Source organism: Pseudochaenichthys georgianus, chromosome 18 (genome assembly GCF_902827115.2).
Source record: "Pseudochaenichthys georgianus chromosome 18, fPseGeo1.2, whole genome shotgun sequence".
Taxonomy (NCBI): domain Eukaryota; kingdom Metazoa; phylum Chordata; class Actinopteri; order Perciformes; family Channichthyidae; genus Pseudochaenichthys; species Pseudochaenichthys georgianus.
Genome location: NC_047520.1, coordinates 23,150,484 through 23,173,204, shown reverse-complemented (window position 1 = coordinate 23,173,204; position 22,721 = coordinate 23,150,484). Strand labels below are relative to the sequence as shown.

Below are 22,721 nucleotides of genomic sequence, written 5' to 3'. Positions count from 1 at the left end.
TGTGTGTGTGTGTGTGTGTGTGTGATCGTTGGAGCTATGTGCAACTCAAGGCATATGCTCGAACGGGAGCTGCCTGGACGCTGCACTCATGTTGCTGCAATCATGAGTGTGCTGACTTCTCCTCCAATGTCCCGCTGTCTGCTTCCTGCATCAAGTCAAGTGCTCAGCGCAGTTGTGTGGATGGAGCGCTCCTCTGTTTTCATTTAAACAGCTCCTTATATCCGTTAGCGCAGCTAGCTAGCACCAGATGCTAACAACAACAATAGCCGCGTTCACACTGCGGTACGGTAATGCACGTAAGGTCTCTCTCTCGCTCGCTCGGGCCACACACACCCTCCCGGTCCTCCCGATGGCCAGTCGGTGCCTGCCGGTGAGCGTGGAAGTGTGGTCTGCCACAAGCGGGCGGCAGGAGCGGGGCTGTCAGCAGCATCAGCTTGTAGATGGTATTTTAAACTTGATGCGCTCTGAAACTACGGGGCGGCCGAGGAAAAAAATATACATGCGTTAATCGCGTTAAAATAATTAGTGGCGTTAATTTTTTTTTGCGTTAACGCGTTATTAACGCGTTAACTTGACAGCCCTAGTGTAAACACAACCGAGTGGGGAAATACATTTCATCCCATGTGATAAATTTGCCCTCCATAGAAATAAAATGTGTTTTACAATGATGTGTGTTCAGACCAATCGCTATTCAGAACACATAACTCAACAAGTTTGTGTTACACTCTGCCGCGTATTCTGTCATTCTTCTGAGTGTGGATTCTGTAGCATGCCTGTTCTGTTATCAACACATAATGGACGTCAGAAAAGAGTAATTAGCGTCAAGCGGTGAGTTGACAGTTCCCATATTAATAAAATACTCTGCTGCTTGGCGCATCATGGGGGGTCGCTCTGTATTGTGTATCTGTTTGCTGGCTGGCTAAGTGTAAGGCTAAGTGTAAGGCTAAGTGTAAGACCCAAGCAAAGCTGTTGCTGTGATGTTTTTCATGCATGCTGTTGACTATCTGTGTTTCCCGGCCGTACCGACAAGGCGCGGTTGCACTCTCTGAAGGTTTGCTCTGGCAACGGCCCTGTTTTACAGCATGGCCGTGTTCTGTGGCCTCGCTGTCTGATCTTGAAACACAGTGCTAACACAGTAGGCTGTGTGTCCGTCACGTAGCGAGGAGGAAAGCAAGGGTATAGATCTCTGGTTGATTGATGGATCGGTAATGTGTCTGGCCTTAAGCCATGTTTCAAACTTCTGAATCAATACGCACATTTCCTGTTTGGTCTGGTTTCGTCTCGATTGACTGCTGTTTTCTATGATAAACAAACATGTTGCAAGAGGGTTATGCATTGGCCTTGGATGGTAAGTCGTTAGGCAGCAAGTCTCAATAGAGTTATAAAAAGCGGTGTTACCAAGCAGACAGCTCCAATCATAGCTTTGTGCTGAACTCAAAACATTGATGTCATTTTCCTAGAAAACTAAATTCTTCCTATACATAAAAAAAGTGACTTGTGATTCCAAAAGATAAAGATAGCGTCGAAGGAACTTTATTAAAAGTAGGTAAGGGAAATGTGGGGCAGCAGTGTAACCCCCTCCCCCTGAGGGGTTCAGTTCTCCATCTCAGGAAACAAGCCTCCAGCAGTCTGTCTGAAGGAGCACCTGTCACTGTTCAACCATAAAACCAGACAGCTATATTTCAGCTGTGAATACTGCTGCATCTGTCTTTTGTCCCAATGGACAACAAGTCAATGTCACCCCGCCACATTTTTCCAATTTGGCCAGGAAAGGATTTTTCAACCACCCTAACAATGCATATCCATGAGTTTAACCCAAGTCAAATTCTCTGCATGTTGATTGCTCACAATGTCATGATATGTCTTTATGATGGAACATTAGCGGCTTCCCATCTTAAGGGAATAACCTTCTGGTAAAACTCTCAGAGGCACTATTCATCTTTGTACATCCCCCATGCCCTCCCTTACCTCCAGGAACCCAATAGCCCCTTTATCGTTCTCAATGTACGCCCACTCCTCCTTCCATAAAACCTGTCGCCTCATTCTGTCAGACCACATGAACAGTCACTTGGGAGACGATTTCCAATCAGCAAATTGACTTAGGGATTTAAATCCATGAAAATGTAATTTAGCAGTGCTGGAGCCGACTCAGAGAAAAACACATCTCATTCGTGCAGTTTTCTCCAAACCAATCAGCTTCCTTTATTTCATCCAGGCAAAAATATTAGGCTGTTTGACTAGCTAGCTAACCATAGATAAAACATCTGATATATCGACTGAAATAAAGCAGTTATAGCTACAGCCAGAGTTGACTATTCACATGTCCAGCGACAAAAGCAAATACAATACTGATACAGATAAAAGGACACTAATAATCCTCTGCGGATTGTCAAGGAACATGAAAGAAATGTATTCTTACATTGTATTAGTCATCATAATTAAGTTTGCCGATAAGTGAAAACGCGCTACAGTGTTAATTGTTTTTCAAAGTTGTCAAGTTGGTGAAGATGTTTCTTTATTTGCATATGTTGGCTTTTGTGTTTTTATATTTGCATCGTTTTGAAACTGCAGCGCAATTTTGACTAATGGTCATATGTGTTGCCGTTGTAGCGCATTTGCACCTGGCGGCCACCATAGGTCATAACTAAACCTGTTTGCCTCTCTTTTCATCTGAGTTACAGTGGCTGGGACAAAACTATATTTTGAGAGGAATACAAATAAACCAGAAGCTCAAAATATCTTCAATTGCAGGAGTGGCGATGAGGCTAACAGCCTTCGTAACACATCAGTTGGTAACAAATTGGCTTAACACCCCACAGAGCCACCAGCTAATCTTACATTTCCTCTCCATGTGACTTGTGTTTACTGGGCTGGTCGGTACAGCTGTTGCCACAACAGGATTGTTTACAGGATGGAATGCTAATGGTTGGGGGAGACGAGATAATAACTAGGCCTAAATAAAGAAACTCTCCCTGATATAATGCAGTCCCCCCCACTGCTGGAATGTAACACCATTTTCACATGATGATATTACAAAGATTAGTGTTGGACAACACAAGCACATTAGCACTTAGAAAAACTAATTCTGTGAATTGTAAGTATGCATGACGACGTGTTATGCATACACGTCGTCATGTGTAAACACAAACACAACTCAGATGAATGCTTATGTTGCTCTGCTGGATGTTTCAATAGGCAACTGTTTTGAAGCCATACAACCGATATGTTAAGAAAGACCAAACAAGGTTTTAACAGCCTATCTCTGCAAACAACTGTTTCATATCAGCATGGGCAGCTCCACTTGTTTCATTGCTGAACCTGTGCCCTTGGACTCGCAATATTATAGAGATGTTAGCCTTTGCAGAGCATTTACATCCACAACAGCCTGTAGAACACACGACAGGAGAGGGGAACAACCCCAAAAGCAGAAAAGGGCATTCATTTTAAGTAGCCCAGTAAGAAGCATGCATGTTAGAACTAAATGAACTGCAGCCATCATGAATATTACTCTCTATAACACCTCTATATCCTGCAATCATATGCCAACACTAGTAGACTGACAATGGAGGGCAAATAATAAAACATCTTATTGAACCCAACCAATTGTAATTAAGGTACAAAGTATTGTATTTCCTATTTGGTTTTATGTTCATTCTCTAACATTTCCCCACACTTTCATTAAAATATAAGATTTTTCTGAAACATTTTGTCCATATTGCGCCAGGTGTGAGTGGGGGTGTAGTGTATGACTGTAAGTGATGTGTCTCTTACCTGATTGCTGGTGCCGATGTCCACTCCACCTTTCAGAAACTCCAAAACTTTGTCAATGTTTCCTGCTCTCGCCGCTCGCAGGAAACTGGTGTGACTGTCAGACTGGAAGAGACACAGAGGAAGATATTTTAAAAATAATTCTACATAATTATTTGTGGTACATGAGGAGCAAATAATTATCAAATGTAGCCTTTTTGGCTGAATAAGTCAAATTCTTTCTCAACACAAAATAAACTGGAATGATGATAATGACTTGATGATTACCACTGAAAAACATTGGTTGGTTTTTGAGGAGCATCACATTTTATTATACACGCTCGAGAGCTTGGGGGATCTATCGGACACTGCATTTAAGTTGTTCATAACTCATCACCTCCTTTTCAATGCTTAATTTGACAGTTTTAAGTAAATATAACATGCTGTTTGGCATCCCACAAGGATCCATTATTGGACCTCTTCTGTTTTATATAATGCTTCCATTTGATAATTTCCCATCTTGGTACTGTCTAAAAGGGCAAAACTCTTTATCTGTGTACGGTTCTTCTGAAACATCCATGCATTTGCCATCAGCAAATTAAATGACCAGTTAGAGCCGATTCAAAATGCAGCCACTTGACGACAGCAGAAACATGCTGAACGCCTATACTGGCTTTGCAAATGTTTTATGGGGTTACTCACCACCTACACTTAATGTAGACATATATTTTGTTTGTTCACAAGAAAATACAGCAGGGCTTCTTCAATTGTATTTTGTTTTAATCGAAGTTACTTGACATAACAGTTGAATCCAATCTAATGTATGCAGGCTGTGTGTCCACTCGATAAAGTATAGTTTGCTTTTGCATGAGATTGTGGTGTAAAAAAAGGAATTATCAATGTATTCAATCTTGTGCAATTAAAATGTTTACATGTTCAGTAATTGCAGACATGATTAGACATATACGGTGTCCTTAATGCATAATACACGTGTGTCCATTGTTTGGGAAGGACATGTCCACTGTTGGAAGCAGACCAGGACTGTAAGGAGGCTGAATGATTCAGCATTTTCCTCTCGTGCTTCACTAAAGCTACATCTTGGCTCACATACAGCTTGTTCAAAGCTCGCTGCTCTTCCTGCAGAAAGAACACAGTGCGATGCTTAGTTTACTGCATTCAAACTGCTTCCAAGGAGAGGTCAGAGGTCAGAAGGAAGAGACTCATGTTTTGCTCATAGACACGTCAGCTGATGTTCTGTTCTCAGAAATCAACTCTTATTTTTGAATGTCACAGTTTGCCTTCAACTTTTATTAGCAGTGTTGAAAGTCCAAATGTGTTCCTTCCTAAATCCCAATGTGTCACTCGTTCTCTAACAGCATCACCATCTCCATGGTTCCCAACAGAATGCAGGGATTAGAGGAAAGAATGCTGACTCAAATGAGCACTGCAGAACTGATGTCTCCTTCAGACAAATACAATAGTCCTGGTCTGACGGTTGGAGCTGACCTGCAGCCAGCTGCTCTCTGCTGCAGAGAACTGCATTGCATCACTCCCTCACAACGATAGAGCTTTGTCCAACTCCCCACATCACCTTCAGAGGATCCTTGCTCTGTACCTTTTAGTCCAGAATGTACACATAACATAAGCTGTGGAGTTACCGATAGATCATAATTCAAGCAAATACACTTTAAAAGTCAACTTGCAGAGACTTTAAGGTTGACATAGCCGGTGCAGTAACTTTAAAAAGGTACTTGTGTACTTGTACCTGTAAACAAATCAGTAACCCTAACCCTCGCTTTGTCTTCCTCCATGGCGAATCCCCATTGTTTGACGGTCTCGGTGATAGACATGCAGTCCACCACGTTTCTGATGTGTAGAAGTTCCTCTCTACTTGATTGCATAGCAGAGTCGGTGTGGTCGGATGGCATGTTGCGGACACACCAACATGTAAACAAACACTGAGATACAAGTAAGAAATTCAGAGTTGGAGAGGGTCATTTGTCATGTTTCCATGTGACTGAGGGAATACAGAACACATGTCTGTCGGTCCCCAAGCCTCTGCAGCTACACATGCAGTGGCAGACTGAGGTTGTTTGAGGGGCATGTGTTAAGAGATACACCAGCTCCATGCAGCAGAGCACCACAGTCAGTGTTTAGCAGCGGACGGTCACCATAGAGTGTTGTCACCTGGTATGTCACCTCGAGGCCACTTTATCCATGTGATCTACCTTAGAGGGTGCTTTTGGTGCACCCCCCCTGAACTGAAGTGTATCACATGACCAGTATTACAGCCTCATACATGTTCGTACAGGGCCACTATTGTTTCACTGCACAAAGCAGCCCCCCGTCATTAAACACTAACTATGATATGTTGAAGGAATACAAGAGACAAAATGTAGAAACACTAAAAATATTTATATTTATAATTTTATCTTTATTAAAAAAGGTTTTTGTTCGTTTATTTTTTCTTATTGCAACAGGTTTTTTTTTACTTTGACTTATTAACTACTGGGTTCAAGAGCATTTACAATGACAACAGCATTTAGAGAAGACAAACTGTGCTGTGTTTAACCAAGACCCTTTAGTCAGGCATGAAGGTAATCCCTTCATCGTTTCCTTTAGGACAGTAACATAAGTGCATCTTAAAGTGCACTTGGTGTAATCAAAGCAGTATCTGATCATATGAAGATGTTAGACTTCATTGTTTCACATGTTTCCTAATGTATGTTCCAGCTCGTGTCTAGACACATTACGTCACAACTAAATCAGACCTGCCAAGCATGACAAAGCCAAGTCCTAAAGTCTCCCCCCCCCCCCAATCACATTACATCAAACATTCATTTAAGAAAGGCTTTTTCTGTAGCCGGGGGAGCTTTATCAATAATGCAAACCCCCCCGTATGCTCTGTGAGAGACCAGTGGAAGCATCCTTGCCCCTCCCAGTTACCACGGAGACAAGCACTGGCCTCTCTGGAGGTAACCATGACAACAAGGCTCTGTCTGTTAGCAGAAGTAAGCACATAAAACATGAAGGGCATCGCTTCCTGTTAGAGCTGTCTATCAGTACATGTGACACACACACACACACACACACACACACACACACACACACACACAGAAACACACACACACACATTTGAGAGTTTGTGTTTCTCACGTGTGGAGGCTTGTTGTAGTCCAAAACGTATTATAGCTCCAGCTCACATTGTATGTTGTTGCCGTGGCTACTGTAGTCATTAACACATGTTTATCATATCACTGTCACATGTGTTCCCGCCTAAATCTGCCTCCATCATCCCTGTCCTTAAAAAGTGTGCAGTGTTTAAGCCGCCCCCGCACAGAGGCACTTATCCAACGTCTGATCAACTTTGTTGTCCAGCACATGACAAATACATTCCCAGCCAGCCTGGACCCTCTCCAGTTTGCAAACAGAGCCAACAGATCCACAGAGGATGCTCCGCCCCCTCCTCTCACACCGCGCACCCACGATGCAACACCAGAGGAGAAGAGAGCTCTCCATAACCGTCTGGATTTCAAACAACAATGAGAACCCATATCTGGAGTGATGAGGGAACGACGTGTCAGCCAATTAAAGGAGGTGAGGAGGACACACCCAACTGTCTCCAGTAAAAGAGCTGCTGTTGGGCAAGTGAACCGTTTTAGAACGCATTGAATCAGCACCTCAAAGGACCTGTCATCTCACATCCACAGCCCGGGGAGAGCAGCTCAGAAACAGATGTCATTCTTCAAAGGAAACTTAAAGGGGACCTATTGTGCTATATTGGAAACATATATTGTAGGGCCATATTACTATACAAAACATGTCTGTGAAGTGTTTTGCTTCAAATACCAAACAGATCACCCGCTGTAGCCACGCCTCATACTGCTCATAGCCCTCTAAGGCTGCCCTGTTAGAGAAACGCGGATTTTGGGTCCTTAGCTTTAAAAAGAAAAGAGGAGGCGGAGCTAATGCCTGATCAGAATTCTACCAGAGATAAAGTTAAACTCTGCTGTGATAGAACACCATCCTGTTCTAAACCACGTCAAGGATCATTTCTGAAACAGTATGGAGCTCAAATGCTTTTTCTCTTACAGGTTCATCACAAGGTGAGTTCCTTTCTTTATTTCCTGCTTTTTAAACACATGTGCTCTCCAGTGTCCGCTGCCGATTTGACGTCAGTTCGGATGGAATCTGTATCCGCTCGTTGTACACCCGTATTTAAAAGATTTGGGGACGGAGGAAAGGGAAAGGGTTTTATTTTCTGACGCTGCGTGAGTTCCCCGACGCACCAGGGACACGTGTTTGTTTATGTATAAAAGACATCACAAAGTGCATTTTGCACGACAGGTCCCCTTTAAGCTTTGCTCTGGGGAAAGCCACATAACAAGACTCCAGACTGAATGAGTAATGTTCTCTGTGTTGTTCTCCCAGTAGCAGCTACTTGCTGCTACATTCATTACATTGCTTTTCCAATGAGCCACAAGAGTCCACGTGCTGCTGTGCGGGGGTATTTTAGGAGCAACAATGTCACACTGGCATTTAACAGGTGAGGAGCGGTAATAACACCCACCCTACACACACTGATTAATGCACAGCCCCTCACACACATCCACCACTGAACACCTTAATAATGTTATACCCATTGCAATGCACCAATCAGAGTTGATCCTCCACGCAGAACTTGAAGTACCTGCTTCCATTGAAAACAGGAAATGTCCCTCGTCGTCATCAGCTTGTCAGCGACACAGAGAACATGAAGACTGCCCAGGATGAAACACCTCTGGGTTTAAAGAGCTGCTCTATAGAAGTGCATCACATCGCTCATATGCAGAAGAAGCACTCAAATGATGTCTTTCAGTTAAAGTAGCAATACTACGTGTTGAAATACACAGCTACAAGTCAAAGTCCTGTATTCCAAATTCTACTTAAGTAAAAGTACAAAAGTATTAGCATCACAATGTACTTTAAGTACAAAAAAGTAGTAATTTTTCAGAAAATGAAAGTTTTCATCACTACAGTGTTGCACTTGGTAAATGTGGTAAATGTGGGCTTTCTTTGGATTTCTTTTAAACTACTGCGTACCTTAACCTACAATAACATGTAGTAATGTGTTAGTTGATTTATATTAATATTCTAAATCTGCACAGTAGTTAGTAACTAAATATGTCAAATAAATGTAGGGGAGTAAAAAGTCAAACATTTTCCTACAAAATGTAGTGAATAAAAGTATAAAGTAGCATAATGTGAAAAAGCTCAAGTAAGCACGAACAGTACTTGGGTATGAAGTAGCAACTAACCTAATACAGGTATATGGAATCTGTTGACATAATACATTGAATTAAAGTCAACGTTTCGTTTGTTCAGCGTGTCTGTGAAGTCTCCTGAACACCTGCAGGTGCAGCTCTTACCAGAGGGGTCTGCACAGGGCAGTGGTCCTCACAGTAGTAGTCTGGGAGAGCGTTCTGGTCCAGGTGGGACCGGCTCCCCGTCCTCAGGCCCTTGTCCGAGCCGCACACCTTACACATGGCCGCGTTGCCCATGCTGCGAGGTTTACTATCCCATCAGAACGTACAGAATCTAAGTGAGGGCATTTAATCACTCTGGTAATCCAGCCCTGCTCCCCCTGCCCTCCCCCTTAAAAAACAGTCTACCATCCAGGGGGGACGCCCCCCTCAGTCCCTGTCAAACGTCCCTTCCCTCCGGCTGAGCAGCGCTGCTGTCCCTGTTTCACTGTGACTGCCAGCAGCTCTCACTCAGTGCAACTCTTTGACCATCGACTAACACCCCCCCAACCCGGCTATTTTTACGCCCACCAGCCTAGATATGCAGAGAGAGAGCAGAGAGTGGGTGGTCTGCACAGGGCGGCATGCCAACACAGCAGGGGGCTTCACTGACACACTATGGACTGATATGAGGCTTATCTATCAAACTCGATGTTCCAGAAGAAACACGAAGACGATCCACTGGTCTGGCAACAGAGGTGCATTCATGCTGCTGAATGTAAATGTGAAAGGTACACTACGAGTTTAACAAGCTTGAGTTTAAATCTGTCGATTTCAAAAGATTCAAATTAGAGCAGAGATGATTTAACTTCCTGTACGGCATGTGTGCATTGTGTCACCTCCTTGTTTGTGGCCTGCAAGGTCTCTGAGTGACTTGCAAAGTGAAAATGAGTTGGTCTACGAAGGACTTCTTAAAATAGTATGGGAAAAAGAGAACATCAGTCTAGTACCAGTTAGGGATGGGAATTTGAAAGCAAATGTATATTCGAATATTCGACCCCCAAAAAAACGGAAATGTACATATCCTATAAAACATTTGAAAGATAAATAAAGACATGTTCAAATAAGTATCGAAACCAAGTTGAATTGGTCAAATGTATTGAACTGGTGATCACAGTTTGAACAGTTACAGCTTTCATGCTTAAAACAACTTGGTTTGTAAATGAAAGAGGGATCGTACACGAACAACATAACGGGTTAGGGTAACGTAACCCGTGACAACAGAGATCAGCAACCTGTAGCAGGGCCTGTGCACAGAATGCAGCTTTTCAATACTCATTCTTCTTTAAGAATATGAGCATGTCTACTCAGGGGAGAGGCGATTCACAATCAGGCCAGCTGTAGAGAAGACCCTCTCAGCTGGAGTCTGGGCATAAGATGAGGTTTGAGTCTGCGTGATCTGCGTGTGGGGAGGGGCAGCAGCCATGTCATTGAACTAGAACTAGCTAGATCTGATGGATTTGGACATAAACGCGAGTGAAGTATAACCGGACGCGAGAGAGAGAGAGAGAGAGAGAGAGAGAGAGAGAGAGAGAGAGAGAGAGAGAGAGAGAGAGAGAGAGAGAGAGGGATCAGCACCTGCAGCTCTGCCGCTGTGAGGGGCCGGTGAGCGGAGCAACACACACGTAGCTATGGCACTATCGTATACATTGAATTATTCCATTTGATAATATGTAATCAACTTATGCACCCCTCCCAAAAAAAAGAAGAAGCAGTTACAATACAAATATTCATAACTCATATTCAAAACCTGAATAATGTTGAATATTGGATGAATTGTTCCCATCCCTAGTACAAGTACACACACTGGTGAATAATACCGTCAATGTGTACTGCTGCTGGTTATTGCCCAACATAACTCCTTTAAAGTTATACAAGTTACTACCAGTGTAAGCTGACTCCTCGCAACCTTTTCCTAAAGGTCTTCACCTACAGTGAAATCTAGAAACGCTTTGCACGTGATGCTTGCTGCACACCAGCCTATAAGAGCAGCTTTAACTCAAGAGGAACTATTCAGAAAGATATACAAGTGGATTTGTCTTTGAGAAAGAAAACTACAAACACACAGACACGTCTAACTGTCAGAGGAGTTATATCAACACTCAAAGTGTTAAGTGTTAAAGTAGAAATACCACAGTGTCAAAATACTCTGTTAGATAGTCAGAAAGGTTACTCAAGTAAAAGTACAAAAGCATTGCATCACAATGAATAGTAAATGGAGTGCATTTATATAATGTTTATATCATTTGAGGAGTCCTCAACAAGTCATCCTTCACACCCATCCATACAGAGCCACCTGATCAAAGACACACACACACACACACACACACACACACACACACACACACACACACACACACACACACACACACCGTTGGCCACCGAGATAAAGTAAATCCCACAACCTTACGATTAAGAGACGACGGCACGACCTCCAGACATGTGAGGTAAAAAAAGTGAAGGTACTCATTGTTCAGAATAATGTATATTATATGTCGTATAATAATCTGCAGCTGACTTGTGATCAGGCCCACAGAGCGGTCCAGACACCAGCCTGACCTTTGCTCAGCCTTATGGTCACTAATCCTCATGTCACGGACCGTTGAGTGGCAGCAGGCAGGATCTGTGTCAGTCTGGAGCCCCGAGCAGAGCTATTGATCCCCTCGGACTGAATGCAGATTACAGAGACCTTTTCATGCCCATTGATTGGACCTGAGGATGAATGGCATGCTGTTAATAAAAGCTTCAGACTGCAGGTTCCCGCTGTCACGACAGGTCTCCTCCACGGTCAAAAGTGTGTTTGTATTCACGCCGTGTACATATCTACTTGTCTGATGACATCAGCGAGGTAAATGTCCCCATTCTCTTTGCACTCTTCGAGGTCATGACTCATACAATACTCTCACTGTTGAAAATATCAAATACACAATTACCCTTCACTGAATATCTCAGCATAGGGAGAAAGAACCCTCGTTGTTTGGAGTCAGTGAACCCACATGGGAAGGCCGCTCTCTATGAATGGATGAATATAAACATTCATCATATCCAGAAGCTTTTATTTATTTCTCCAAGAGGACAACTGATAACCATCTCAACATGTTTAATTGAAATAGAAAACCTGTGTCCATTATACATGTGTTAAAATGCTAATTAACCGAATTATGCTTAGTGGTTATATCTTTATAGAAAGGTTGAAACACATTTTAGAAGCTATAGGGTTTCAAACATGCCCACAAATACTTGAAACACTGTGTGTCTTTTAAACAAATTATGATTTAACGTTCGGATAAAAACTGTTGGATACAAACATGCTTTGATCATCTTAAATATACAGAACTGCAATGTCAAAATGTAAACCAACTTTTACAATATCATAGAAAAGGGAGTATACCTAAGACATGACTCATGGCTTGGCAGATTCTGCAAACCTCCTGAGATGGAAAGTATCCACATTATGTAATCTAACTATTATCCTTATTATTTGAAATGCAGTCGGGTTGCATTATTGTATCATTATGTGTAATTGAGATAATGGTGGAACAAAGGTAATCTACTGAATAAGAAAAGGTGTTGGTCTATAATAGGACCTTCAGCCGAGCTGGGGTCAGGTCGGGTCTGTCTGCAGCTGTAAGGGGAGAAGGAGGACCTTCTCCTGAAGATATCAACATAACATCGTCTGTGAGCTGCAGCGAGGTTCAGGAGCTCATGTTTCAGGCACACAGGCACAGGTCCTTTGGTGGCAGTTAATATCATTTGAATATTAAAATTGCTCCTCTGGTGTTAAGAAAATGTTTCAACAAGTTGCTTTGTTAGAAGCTATATCAAACCACAACCACCTTTTGTTTCAAAGCAAGATATTTGCTAAAATATTGATGCTGAGGCCATAAGAGACTGAACAAGGGGAATGGGGAGACTCAAGAGAGAATGCAACACCCTGCAAGAAAAGGGTCATCACACTAGCAATATCGCTTAGCATGCTGTTAGCATGCTAGCTGCCAGCTAATCACTCCAGGGCACAGTATCATTTATGAAAGGCAGAATGTCGAACTTCTTCTTTCAAATCCCAAATGAGTCGTCCCTTAAGTCAAATGAAATGTTAGACCATTTCATTTCCTGATGATTTGCTTAGATGAATCGCAGTGAGTGCTAACACATTCATGCTAAATGCAACCACCTCAGACATGTGGCTAACACTCCCATTCACACACCACTTCAGTTCAGTTTAGCTCCACAAAAGGTAACACACTAAGAATGGCCTTTCTTTGTCACCTAACAGTCCTTTTTACTTTCATTAACCTTTTCCTGTGTAGCTAATGTACTTAACGTCTTCTTCCATTTCCTCCCTAAACAGCCATCATCTGCCAAAACAGTCATCCAATTAGTAGAGAACGAATAAGAAGGCCATGGGTGTGCGTGTGTGTTTGTGTGTGTGTTTGTGTGTGTGTGTGTGTGCGTGTGTGTTTGTGTGTGTGTTTGTGTGTGTGTGTGTGTGTGTGTGTGTGTGTGTGTGTGTGTGTGTGTGTGTGTGTGCGTGTGTTTGTGTGTGTGTGTGTGTGTGTGTGTGTGTGTGTGTGTGTGTGTGTGTGTGTGTGTGTGTGTGTGTGTGTGTGTGTGTGTGTGTGTGTGTGTGTGTGTGTGTGTGTGTGTGTTTGGGAACAAGCAGACACTACACTTTATTTGATTCATCAATAGTACCAACCATTTTTCCCTCGCAAGAAAATTGAAACGTTGACTTAATTAAATGTATTGTATGTCAACAGATTTCACATAACTGTATTAGGTTAGTTGAAAGCAGTATATCGCGTTTAAATAAAAAAACATTAGGTTCAACCTAATATTATTGCTTTCAACTAACCTAACAAAGCTATGTGACATTTTTTTAAATAAAACATTTGATCAAAGTCAAGGTTTCAGTTTTTGACTGTATAAATGCACACAGAATATCCCCCCCCCCCCCAAGCCCTTTAATCTGTGATCGTCCATATGGCTCACTGGCTACAGGGGGGGGGTGGGGTGGTAAAGCCACTTGTATCGCTGTGGGGGGGAGATGTGATGAAGTGTGTGTACATCAGTTGTTTGAAGAGGTTTACTGGAAGGGGGAAATGGAAGGCGATATTTCAGTTTGGTTGTGCGGCTCTCAAAGGGTCTAACAAATCGCAGGTTTTGATTTATTTTTACGTTTATGTTACAAATCAGAACCTAAATCACTTTTTTATTTTATGTGTTTCAGTTTGCAAGTGTGAAGCTAAAGACCACAAGACAATGGGCAATTCTTCTCAAAAGCACACTTCTAGCTAGAGCTAACAGGAGCTTATGAGCCTATGCACAAATCAGATGGTGGACAAACAGGAAGTGCAGCCAATGTCACAGAGGTTGACCTCCGTGTCCAGGCAAACATTAATCTGGGATCTAATATTCAACATACTGTATCAGGGACATTTCTGTGGATATATGTATACATCAGTCTTAAAACAAGCACACACAGTAGGGTCAATCTAAAAGGTCACCGTTCAACATGCTATGAAAAAAGCAAACATGAATTATAGAATTCGGAGGCCAGGTTGCTATGGAAACACAGTTGTGGAAAAGGTTTATGCATTGATTAATCTTTTGCTGCAAAACAAGAAACCTGTAAAAATGTAATCTTTGTTTCAAATGTTATTGAGACGGAAATGTCTGACCATTTGAAACCAAAAGCAGTGGCAGGAGGGTGACATGTTGGATGTCTGTTTCCTAAAACAGGTTGAATTGAGAGTTAGAACAGAGGTTTGCTCGAGCCGCTGGTAAGGAGCTTCTAAAAATCGAATTTCCAAATGTTATTCAACGTAATCTGGATCACTATCTACATAACTGCATTGGTGTCGTGGCCTTTTGTATTTACATCTGTTAAATAACTGTATCTGCATCTTTATATGCTATTTAGTTAATATTTGTATTCACACTTGTTATTGATCATAATTATTGTTATCTCAGTGTGCAAATCAGGTGATTGATGAAAAAATACAGCCTTACCCACGTCAGGGGAAGGCATGAGGGATATTTGTGAAAAAAGAATGCAAGATTGTTCAAACAAGACGGACTGAGACCAGTGAAATCATCCTCTGGCTTCTCTTTGGTAGCGACGTTGCAACTTCGATTTCTCATACTGTAAGAAGGTATTCTACGCCCATCAGTAAGCTCTCTAGAACATGAAGTTATAAAGGAAAGTGTCAGCAGTCAAGTCCAAGTCTAGTCCCAACACTATCTGTATGTGACTTCACTCAGACTTGGCCATCAAAACTCAACTTATTCTAATTGTATCGAAATACAGCCTTCTCATCTCAAGCTGTACTGTGTGACACAGTGATGGCTTTGACTACGTAGACATGCTAATGCTGGCCAGGGAAAGAAGGATTTGTAATGTTATGGCCATAATGCAACCTTTTACTGTACATTAAAGTATAAAGAGTTCTCAAGAGAAGTTTTGTTCAGCTGAGCGTTCAATAAAAAATACTAGTATTTACAAAATGGCAAAATACTTCCCTGCTTTGTAATCAAACAACATATGTGTTCATTCGCTCAAGTGAAGCACACCCCAGAGACGTTGAGCACTGAAAGTCCAATCCTTACTAGAGTGGTGACACAACATCTGGCTGCTACTGGATGGTATGATGGGCAGATGTTGTAGTACAATATATGTAAGTCTGTGTAATCAGAAGAGACTCCGGCTGCTCCACACTGAGCAACAGCTAAAAAGACTTCACATCTATTGGAAGAATGCATGTTGACCAGAGAGTGAGATATTCACCTCCAACATACTGTAGGTTCTGGCCCGAGGTAGGACACAACACTGAAGCCTGAACTCTTTCCTTAGGTGGCACACGGCAACACATGTGTTTCGGTCTTGTAGTAATTCATCTTCCTCCACGTTGCCTCCTGTTATAACTTCCCCAGCTTCTTGAGGTACATAATCCAACTCGTATCATGTCGTAAAAAAAGCAGTGGCACAAAAATACGCGCTGTACTGTGGGAATTCATTGCATTCCTATTTCACATTTCATTTCAAATAACAGTGTCAATTAAATTGTATTGTTGAGGAGAAGAACCACTCTGATGGAGGAGAAGAACCACCCTGATGGAGGAGAAGAACCACCCTGATGGAGGAGAAGAACCACTCTGATGGGGGAGAAGAACCACTCTGATGGAGGAGAAGAACCACCCTGATGGAGGAGAAGAACCACTCTGATGGGGGAGAAGAACCACTCTGATGGAGGAGAAGAACCACTCTGATGGAGAAGGATGGTCAGGAAGAAAGACGGGAGCCAACGGGAGCCAACGGGAGCCAACGGGAGCCAACGGGAGCCAACGGGAGCCAACGGGAGCTTGAGGACGTTTGCAGAAGTGAGAAAAGCTGCATATATGACACAAACTCACACACACCAAGGTAGTAACATCAAACCTTCTGCTGATCACCAAATATAATTTCTACGGTACCATAAAAGGTACTGATAGAATGATGCACAAGAACTCTTTGCAATGTATGCAGCCTCACTTTCAACTTTGGAGCTTTACTGTATACATACTCGCATTCCTGAGAACACAAGAGGGAGAAAGACAAAACACTTTTTATGATTCACTTTCTCACGGGCATACACATTATTTTTCTTCAAATATCTAGGGGCTCTCTACCCACTGATTTAATTCACATTCCCTGTATCGGGATGGGGGGAAACAATCCAAACTATCTATTAGTGTTTGCTATTCCGCCAGACAGCAGAGGTAGGAAAGTAATGGCATGTTTTCGTGTGGCTTTTATGGTTTATATGGCACTGTTCTCTGGCCAGAGGTGGTTTGATTTGTGAATTTCCCTACGGGGATTATTAAAGGTCCATTTTATCTTATCTTATCGTATTCCAAGGGCCAAAAGTGAGTGTAGTCCATCAAAACCTATACTAGCTGCATCTGTCCTTCTGGGAAGACAGCTGATCTTTACCCTTGCATAACTAAGCCTCACTTCCACCTTTGGACCGCATTACCCAGGAGATGGAGATGTACACGGCTGCTGGTCCTGTGTGTTCCTATTTCATATTGAGAAATCCTCAGAGTGGCAGATTCAGACGTGATATTGGTCAGGGAAGATCACTTTGAATGTCCTGTAAAAAAACATTACACAGACCCAGCCACTACTCTGTTTTAATACAGAAATATTAACCGGTCTGCCTCTGCACTAGGCAGTGTTGACCCTACGTTTACACTCTATAGAAGAATCTCCTGTTTTTGGTTGCCATGGCAATAGGATTGATATTTCTCCTGAGTTGCAGTGTCCCATAGCGCAACCAGCAACCAGATTATAAAAAGCTTTAATCCAGGATTTTGCCAATCCCAGTACAGCATCAAACACTGCATGTTCCCTCAGTGTGTGTGTGTGTGTGTGTGTGTGTGTGTGTGTGTGTGTGTGTGTGTGTGTGTGTGTGTGTGTGTGTGTGTGTGTGTGTGTGTGTGTGTGTGTGTGTGTGTGTGTGTGTGTGTGTGTGTGTGCAGATGTCAAAAGCTTGCAAAGCTGTTTCTTCCACCCATTGAGCCGTCAGTACTGTGAAACAGCCACAGTATAAAAGGCCTCTTGCATTATTAAAGCAGGGCCTGGGTCAGCAGACGATCCCGTCCCCGCTTTGTTATATAACATGTGATGCTGGGACAAGTGCACATCCATGTTGACACATGAAGTCCAATAGAAGGTCTTTCACAACAACATGCTTTAGTCTTGCATTATCCCACTAAGTCCCATCAACACGGGGTGAATGGACTCCAGCAGCGCCGCACTGCTGATCACATGGTCCCTGAGAGAGCACTGTGCCTGGTCCTGGTGCCATTCTCTCACACTTGGTGGACAATCTGCCAGAGTGTATCTATTAATCACTTTTAGCTGTGCGTGTGTGTGTGTGTGTGTGTGTGTGTGTGTGTGTGTGTGTGTGTGTGTGTGTGTGTGTGTGTGTGTGTGTGTGTGTGTGTGCGTGCGTGCGTGTGTGTGTGTGTGTGTGTGTGTGTGTGTGTGCGTGGGTGTGTGTGTGTGTGTGTGTGTGCGTGCGTGTGTATGTGGGTGTGTGTGTGTGTATGTGTGTGTGTGTGTGTGTGTGTGTGTGTGTGTGTAGGTGTGTGTGTGTGTGTGTGTGCGTGCGTGTGTGTGTATGTGTGCGCGAGTGTGCGTGTGCGTGTGTGTGTGTAGGTGTGTGTGTGTGTGTGTGCGTGCGTGTGTGTGTATGTGTGCGCGAGTGTGTGTGTGTGTGTGTGTGTGTGTGTGTGCGAGAGAGATGAACAGCAATAATCCCATGTGATAATCTTCCGTGCAGCTGAGTGCAGTGTAGAGACAGAAAAACACCAAAGCTCTACATCCGAGATCACAACAGGGCTTCACTTTGGAAAAATGTTATGTTGAAGCCAAGCAACGCTCTGTGTCCTAACTAGTACCCATCGTTACTAAAGGAAAGGTCACAGGTAACAGATGTATGATTGGATAATGTTCCCTTGTTGCTTCTTAGTGCCATCCATCCTGTCCCTCTAACACAACGCAGGCAGGCACTGAAGCTGGCACTCCTTAATGCATTGCTCTGGTGTTTCTCTAGACCATGGCCACTTGAACGTCTCCATCCTGATTGGCTGATGGTGTGAATTAACCAATTCCAATTTGAATGCAATTCACACAACTTTTTAGAAACTATGTGTGTGTGTGTGTGTGTGTGTGTGTGTGTGTGTGTGTGTGTGTGTGTGTGTGTGTGTGTGTGTGGGTGTGCGCGTGCACGTGCGTGTGTGCGCGTGCGTGTGTGTGTGGGTGGGTGTGCGTGCGTGTGTGTGTGGGTGGGTGTGTGTGTGTGGGTGTGTGTGCGCGTGCGTGTGTGTGTGTGCGTGTGTGTGGGTGTGTGTGTGTGTGTGTGTGTGTGTGTGTGTGTGTGTGTGTGTGTGTGTGGGTGTGACATGGGGCAGTTGGGTTTTTGTTGGTATTCCGGAAGAGAATCTCAATCCAGAACACTGAGACCGGTTCTGCCGCACCAAGAGAAAACCACCTTTCAAAAGTATATATACAATCAAATGAAAGAGTTTTTATGTTATAACGCAATACTTTTAGTTTTTTAACCTTAACATTAACAAGAAAAAATGTATGTATCAATGTATGTAACAAATAAGGGAAATATATGAAACCATAAAGCAGCATACTGGAATTGATTTAGGTAGTAGACTGATTTAAATGTAGTAACACATTGGAATTAGGCATAGATTGTACAAACATTTTAAATCTCCAGCACATCAGTCGATAGATCCGTAGATAGGCGTTTGAAGGGGGGGGGGCTCGTGATGCACATCCTAGCCACAAGCATTCCTGCCTACATTGCATGAGTTGAGCTCCCAGCTGGGGCTGGGATTAGATGTATAAACAGACAGCAGAGAGCCAGCTGAATAATGTAATGCTCTGGATGGGGGGGGGGGGGGGGGGGGGGGGGCACGGCATCCAAACCAACCCAGATGGAATCATTTTGTATTAGATCCAAAGCAAACTAAACACCCGACTCGTCAGTCTGCGAACACATTTGAAATGTAGTACATTTTCAAAATTCTCCAAAAGATTAGCCTTTTTTTTTGCCTGAATAAAACTTCCAGATGCTGCAACTGTGAGTCAAAATACTCAGAGTTCACTGCCCTATCACAGCTCAGAAGGACACTCACTGCAGAGACCAAGGATGTGTGATATGCGTTGGGTGCTGTACTCTGTACTGTAGTGTGAGTCATGTGTGGATATGCTATTGTCTTTGAATAGTTTACTACTATATGTAGTATTTATGACTTTTTTTGCTTTTGTGGAACTGCACGACGGAGTATAAACAGATATCTTTAAGAAGACAATAAAGGGTATCGTCTCATATTTTTGTAAATATCTTTGACATTTTCCATTACAGTGATAATCTATGAACAGTCATAAAAGAATGTGTTCCTCTCCGTGCTGCCCACATCCTCCAAAGCACTGAAGAGGTGCAGAGCCAGATCCCACTCAGACAGGCGTGAGTCACGAACACGGTCACAGTCAGTGGCAGCAGGCCTTCTCCACCATCATTTCTCCTTCTCTGTCCAATTCAATAACGTAGTGCTGTGGAGGGGGGGGGACTGGGGGGGCAGCCAAACCCATCCAGATGGAATAGCTTTTATGGAAAATGGTGTACTTTTCCTCCACTACATGTATCTAATACATAGTTACTTCACAGATCTGGATGAATGATGTGAAATATAATCAAGTGTTGAATCAGACTTTAGTTCCACCTGGAGTAAATCCACCAGCTACCCTGCAGTCTACAAAGTACTTCAGACTAGCTGCTCCTTCACCAGCTTTGAGAACACTTTCATGATCAATCATTATAAAACATATATATATATTATTCTGAAATGGACCAATCTGCACAACGACTACTTTTACTGTCGCTACTTTCACTATATTTTGATGATTATACTTTTCTACTTTTACTTGAGGAACATTTTGAATGCAGGACTTTTACTGTAACAGAGTATTCCTACACTCTGGTACTTCTACTTTTACTGAAGTACAAGATCTGAGTACTTCTACTTTCACTCAAGTACAAGATCTGAGTACTTCTACTTTCACTGAAGTACAAGATCTGTGTACTTCTCCTTTCACTCAAGTACAAGATCTGAGTACTTCTACTTTCACTGAAGTACAAGATCTGTGTACTTCTACTTTCACTCAAGTACAAGATCTGTGTACTTCTCCCATCTCTGGTTTAACAAGTATGATTGGAGAGGAACTTTCGAATGTATTTTGCATATATCTTTAACTTGTGTGTATGTTCATTATTTGGTATTATCTCATGTAATTGTAGCAAGTGAATTGTTGGTGTCATTTTAAAATCTTGAATGTAATGTAATTGAACCCGTCAGTAAAAATAAAATGATACAGTTTATTGAGACCTATAGTAGACATTTTCTATCCAGCACTCCAGGCAATACAAGTGGAACACAAAGAGTGTGTTCCACTGAGCGCTGCCCACACACTCCCCCAGCGCTGGACGGTGTGCGGAGACAGAAGACCCGACAGGACAAAGACAGGTGAGTCACAGAGTACCGTGTGAGGCTGCACCTGGCAGGCTGAACTTACAACACTGTGTATTTTAGAGAAGACTGTGCACACAATCCACACTGTTCTAAACGTATAGTCCAACGTGTCTGCAACAGCCTTGGATAGAGAACTCTGAATGGTCCATTTACTCAGAACAACTCATACTTTGGAACGGTTGAGTCTGACATGTGTTACGCAAATGGCCATAAAAACAACCGTGGCTGGAATGGCAAACGGATTAATCCGCACAGGGACCCTACAGCGGATTACACCATCAATCTCCCGTTATATTGTAGAGATAGAGACAGGAAGAGAAAGAGCCAGGGCGGCGGCAGCGGGCAGATTAAGGGGGAATGATGTAGTTGTTCACATCATTTCAATTAGGCTCGAGCAGGAGCTTCATTAGATCTCCTCTGGGTGAGTCCATCCAGTAAGTCTGAAATGTGAGAGCAACATAAGTTTTGTAAGATAACTCTTCAGCTCAGCAGCTGACCCTGTAGTCAAGGCAACTGCCTCTGAGAAGGTATCTCTCTGCAGTCATACTGATGCAGACATTTTCTATCTTCAAACACTCAAACAGTGCAATCATCTTCTCATTGTCTTGTTCATACACACAAATACATGTCATCAGAATCAGAATGTATTCTGACGACAGGACATTGTCAAAGAGGGGGGGGCAATAGGTCAGCTTGCATTACAGGCAGCAGCCAGCAGCTACCTCGCCATCCCTTCATTACTTCACTTCTGGTTGTTTATCCAATTGATATCTGTTAGTTTGTCTGTCGGCACGAAGATGTCAGAACATAAAGGCCCAATGTCCTTTGAAACTTGGAGGAAGGGAAATGCATTAGCCACAGAAGAAGGCATCTTGGCGTGGATCGGAATGTAGAAGTGATCTTTAAACTAATGATATAATCAACATCGACCATTCAATCGTGTGTTCAGTATTGTACCATGATTGTTTCCTGCCTAATGTTAAAGGTCACCTATTATTCTAAATCCACTTGTTCATGTCTTTTCTACGTAACACGTGTCCCCTCTGTGTTCAGAGACTCTGAAACAGGAACAAAGACCCTCTCTCCTTTTGTCCAGATCCATTTATATAAAAACCTGTCTGAAAATGAGCTGATCAGATGTTGGTCACTTTGTGATGTCACAATGTTTTTTGGGTTGGGCAACCATTAGCCAATAGCCAACCAAGGTAACCCCCCCCCCACACACACACCTTATCACCTGAATCTCCTCCTAGAGCGCCATTGTGTTCAATCGCTTCTCAGAGGGGCGTGGCCAGCAGCATTAGCATTTAAAGCTACAGACACAGAATCAGCACTTTTGGGACAGGGCTGAAACAGAGGGGATTATGGGATGCTGCAAGGATCTGTTTGGTTACTAGAGCAAAGTATATTCTGTCTGTTACAATGTTGCACAAGATTCCAAAATGGAGAAACATTGTGATTGTTTAAGGCACTTATAAGCAGCCTATCATTCCAACCCCCATACGATATACAGTCAAAGCACTATCCCAATTTGAGTTCAGATTTAGATATTACAGTCAAACCAAAATAATACTTTTATATTGAAGTATTATTGCAATTCGT

The 22,721-nt window shown here is 42.8% G+C and overlaps 1 protein-coding gene across 1 annotated transcript in view; it reads right to left on the bottom strand.

The window, feature by feature from the left end:
- Window positions 1-9,386, bottom strand: part of LOC117463326 (ankyrin-2-like) — an 80,466-nt gene extending 71,080 nt beyond the window's left edge. Inside the window, 2 exon segments of the mRNA XM_034105512.2 lie at window positions 3,772-3,873; window positions 9,156-9,386. Coding sequence (XP_033961403.1) covers window positions 3,772-3,873; window positions 9,156-9,287 — 234 coding nt within the window. The 5' untranslated portion in view covers window positions 9,288-9,386.
- Between the last annotated feature and the right edge of the window lie 13,335 nt (window positions 9,387-22,721).